Source organism: Oratosquilla oratoria, chromosome 9, assembly GCF_046742065.1.
Source record: "Oratosquilla oratoria isolate Oo_2021 chromosome 9, ASM4674206v1, whole genome shotgun sequence".
Classification (NCBI taxonomy): domain Eukaryota; kingdom Metazoa; phylum Arthropoda; class Malacostraca; order Stomatopoda; family Squillidae; genus Oratosquilla; species Oratosquilla oratoria.
Window position 1 is genome coordinate 32,296,040 of NC_134785.1, and position 5,000 is coordinate 32,301,039.

Below are 5,000 nucleotides of genomic sequence, written 5' to 3' on the forward strand. Positions count from 1 at the left end.
GTACGTACAGGCTTTATCATGTATATATCTACAATAATTTCTATATTAGAAACTTGCACATGTACTAACTTGATTCTTGATTCCACACTCAAAGAAATACCAGAGAAATGTGAAATTATATATATATATACATAAATATATATATACCCTGTATACATATATATATATATATATATATATATATATATATATATATATATATATATATATATATATATATATATATATATATGTATATTTATATTTAATGCTGTCCTGCTGTTTTATCTGATAATTTCTCCCAATGATATAATGATTCTTTGCCTTAGGACTATTTTTTTCACCAAGGGATTACCTTTCTTCGGAAACAATTAACCCTATCTCGAGGAATAACCTGAACACTGTTGCATACCTCACAGGTATTCTTTGGATCGCACTCCAGGAACTTTATGTGCATAAGGTGTACACTGAGGCCGTAGGGCAAGAAATGTTTTTCACTAGGTCAGACCCATAATCTCCGATGTCTTGAAATTGTTTAATCAAATATTTCTGCTGAATTTTGCTCATACATTTGTGTGGTGCGTCGACATGTTCTTCAACAGCCGCAAGAAATCTAAAGACCAGGAAGGCTCATCAGCAAGAGGAACGAAACAAGGGCGTCACAGCAGCAGCAAGTCTCTAAAGAAGACATTCCTGAAAGTACTGACGCGACTCTCCTTTATCCTCTGCTGCCGGTGCAAGTCTTCAGAAGAAAATGAAAGAGATGTGAATTCTCCTCCAAGCATCGTCGAGAAAACTCCTACTAAGAGGATTTTAAAAGCAAACACAAAACAAGCAAAAGCTTTTAAAGACGATAAAAAATGGAGCACCGATAAAGTTCTTGGTACCGGAGCCTTTGGAAAAGTCTTTTTAATAAGGAATGAGACTAAAAACGAACTGGTTGCCAAAAAGATTGTCATTTTAAACCCCAACGACGACAACTGCATGGATGAGGCGATTATTCACTTTCAACTGAAGCAAGTGAACATCATCAACCTTTATTGTTGGGAGAGACTTGATAACCGACTAACTCTGTTTATGGAGTACTGTTCTGGCGGCGACATCAAGGCCAACATTGATCGAATCAAGGGCAAAGAAGCTCTGAATTATTTTTCACAACTAATGGAAGGCGTCGCCTATCTCCATTCTCGAGGAGTTGCACATCGGGATCTGAAACCCGAGAACCTCCTTCTCAACGAAGAAAAAGTCTTGAAGATTGCAGACCTGGGCTTGGCCAAGGTATTCGTCGTCAACGGAGAGGAGGTACAACTCACGGGTACTGTAGGATCACGGGCTTTCATGGCCCCTGAGGTCATCAAATGTTCAAGCTACATTGGACCACCCGTTGACTTGTGGTCATGTGGCGTAATTTACATTAACCTGACAACAAAAGGCAGGCCGTGGGAGCAAGCCGACCCTGAAAATAAGAGCTACAAAATGTGGGTCGATAAAAATGAGGAACTGAACACTTTGTTGCCATGGACCTGGCTGAGTGAATCTTGCCGAACAATTGTGGACATTCTTCTGGAACCAGATCCTGTGAAACGTGTATCCGGTTGGCAAAAACACCGTCAAGGCTGAATGAACTCCCATTTTTCATGTCCTACTTAGGCCTTCTAAGCCATTACACTTCGCCAATCCGTTAAATAATACATGCTCATATATCTATAAGCATATTTTTATACATTTCGAGTTCTTGCCACGAACTTTGATATTGTCTTTCATGAGTGTGCCTAACCTAAAGGTCCTTAAAAATAGATGATATACATATATAAAGTGTATATACACACATATATATGCGTGTGTGTGTGTGTGTGTGTGTGTGTGTGTCATGTTTTCTTTTATTCTGGCTCTCATCACCCCATTTCATTCATTTCTCTTTTACACACTTCGTTGTACAGAAATTATAATATATTAACGTAATTAGGGCCCTCGTACCAAACATCACTTTTCTTTTAGTATTAGCAAACCAACACACCACATCACTTATTTCCTATGAAAGCGAAAGCGGTGTTTGGTAAAGTTTTACCTTAAGTTATATAGAATTACAAATGTACTGATATGTAAAAGCAGTACTGACTTTGTAAGCATTTGAAGAAAACATGAACAAATTGATCATCAAATAGACACCATTGTTTGTTAATAGCATAGAACCCTTAGCAGTATCGCAATTACAGGTATTTACTCAACAATGTCTATATAATAAGAAACAAAGACAGATATATATATATATATATATATATATATATATATACATATATATATATATATATGTATATATATATATATATATATATACACCATTTGGCCATGTTCTTTATAATGTCCCCCTAGAACCTATCCTTTACCACTTGTATGACTACATTTTGTTTTACTAATACCCTTGTAATGAGTAGGGGGGTAAAGAAGAATGACACTTCGATATTCCTATGCTTGTTGTTGCAAACGACTAAATGGGATGGAGTAATGAGACAAGGGATTCCCGACCTTGTATATTCTCCCACGAAAACTCATGGGTCTCCTAGTAATAAGGGTGCTTATATGTACGTGGATGGGGTGTAGATGAAATTGAAATGGAAGAGATTGGTATCATGTTTGTGAGAAGAAAAGATCGAAGAATTAGAGTCGGGCAAAACTAACCTGAAAGGGAAGGGTAAGATGGAGTTTGGAATCGTGGAAGGCAGGATGTCAATAATGATGAGTGGGGAGAAGGAGGAAAGGAGTGTCACGTTTGTTAAGTGATTAGATACATAAGTACTAAGTTGGGTAGAGAGAAGTGTCTTTGAAGATGAATGTATGTATATGTGTATGTATGTATGTATGTATGTATGTATGTATGTATGTATGTATGTATGTATGTATGTATGTATGTATGTATGTATGTATGTATGTATGTATGTATGTATGTATGTATGTATGTATGTATGTATGTATGTATGTATGTATGTATGCATGTATGTATGTATGTATATACATTATGTATGTATGTATGTATGTATGTATGTATGTATGTATGTATTTATGTATGTATGTATGTATGTATGTATGTATGTATGTATGTATGTATGTATGTATGTATGTATGTATGTATGTTTGTATGTATGTATGTATGTATGTATGTATGTATGTATGTATGTATGTATGTATGTATATATTTATGTATGTATGCATGTATGAATTTATGTATGTATGTATGTATGTATGTATGTATGTATGTATGTATGTATGTATGTATGTATGTATGCATGTATGTATGTATGTATTCACTTGGTCTTTGGTTCACGTGTTGGACTCGTGATCGACAGCTATTTCCTTCCTGGAAGAGAGCTCAGAGCTCGTAGGTCTGATCTATGGGTAATGCTATGACCTTGCACACACACACACACCCAACTCCCCGCCCACGAGAGTTGGAGTAACACCCCTCAGCGCTGCGATACTGATATTATTTCAGCCCCGGGCGAGGGTCGAACCCGGACCTCCGTAGTGGCAGGCCAGAGCTCTAACCACAGCGCCATGAGAGGTGTGTATGTATGTATGTATGTATGTATGTATGTATGTATGTATGTATGTATGTATGTATGTATGTATGTATGTATGTATGTATGTATGTATGTATGTATGTATGTATGTATGTATGTATGTATGTATGTATGTATGTATGTATGTATGTATGTATGTATGTATGTATGTATGTATGTATGTATGTATGTATGTATGTATGTATGGCAAAACCGAGTCACAAACCTGGAGGTGCTTGACCGTGCAGAGATGACCAGCATCGATGGGTGGGACATGTCATTCGAATGGATGACCACCGCCTCCCCAAACAACTCTGGTATGGAGAACTTAGCTCAGACAAAAGAAACACAGGTAGACCACGCAAGCGCCTTAAAGACTGCGTGAAGACACACCTCACCCACACTAACATTCCACCAAAAAAGCTTGAAACTGTAGCTTTGGACAGACCTCAGTGGCGTTCCATCACCCTGCAGGCCCAGACCGTTTTTGAGGTCCAACGCAGGGAAAACACCAGGAAGGCAAGAGCGAGGCGCAAGGCCACGTCATCACAGCCTCCAAGCAATGAACATTTCCCCTGCCCCCACTGCCCCCGCGTCTGCCGTTCGAGAATTGGCCTCATAAGCCACCTCCGAACCCATAACAGGCGTTGACGAACCTCCCCGCCAGAAAACCTGAGAAGAAGCTGTCATCGTCGTAATCGACGGACTACCATCATCATGTATGTATGTATGTATGTATGTATGTATGTATGTATGTATGTATGTATGTATGTATGTATGTATGTATGTATGTATGTATGTATGTATGTATGTATGTATGTATGTATGTATGTATGTATGTATGTATGTATGTATGTATGTATGTATCGTTGGGCCGTGGACTACAAGAATAAAGGAGGAGAAGGAGAAAGTAAATAAGATATTGGAAGTAGTTCAAGAAGATGGAACAGAAACAGGGAAAGAAATAGAAGAAATATATAGACTAGGGAAATACAATACAGATAAGACCACACCAATTAAGATCAAATTCAGGTCACAAACAACAGCAGAGAATATCTTAGCAAAAACAGGGAAACTAGCAAACACTGAACAATTTAAACATATATGGATAAAAAGAGAAATAAACAAAGAGGAAAGAGAGGACGAGAAAGTAAAAAGACAAGAAGCTAAGGAAAAAAAAACGAGAAAAGAACAGAAACAGAAAAAGATCAATTCTATTGGAGAGTAGTGAATATGAAAGTGAGAAAATGGTACAAAGCAGATAAAAAACGGAAGGGGAATAGAAAACATGATGGAAGTAGCAGAAAATTGAAAATGTCTTACACAAATATAGATGGCTTAATAACAGGCTTGAACGAACTGAATGATTACCTGAAAGAAAAAGAACCGGACATAATGGGAATTGTAGAGACAAAATTGAAAGGTGCACTACCACCCAACAGTGTAGGATATGGTGCATATAAT

General features: G+C 37.4%; 1 protein-coding gene across 1 annotated transcript; it reads left to right on the plus strand.

Moving 5' to 3' along the window:
• Positions 1 to 567: 567 nt before the first annotated feature.
• On the plus strand, positions 568 to 1,599 carry LOC143028022 (serine/threonine-protein kinase Chk1-like). The gene has a single exon (XM_076189665.1). The coding sequence runs from the start codon at positions 568 to 570 to the stop codon at positions 1,597 to 1,599; it is 1,032 nt and encodes a 343-aa protein (XP_076045780.1).
• The last annotated feature ends 3,401 nt before the right edge of the window (positions 1,600 to 5,000 follow it).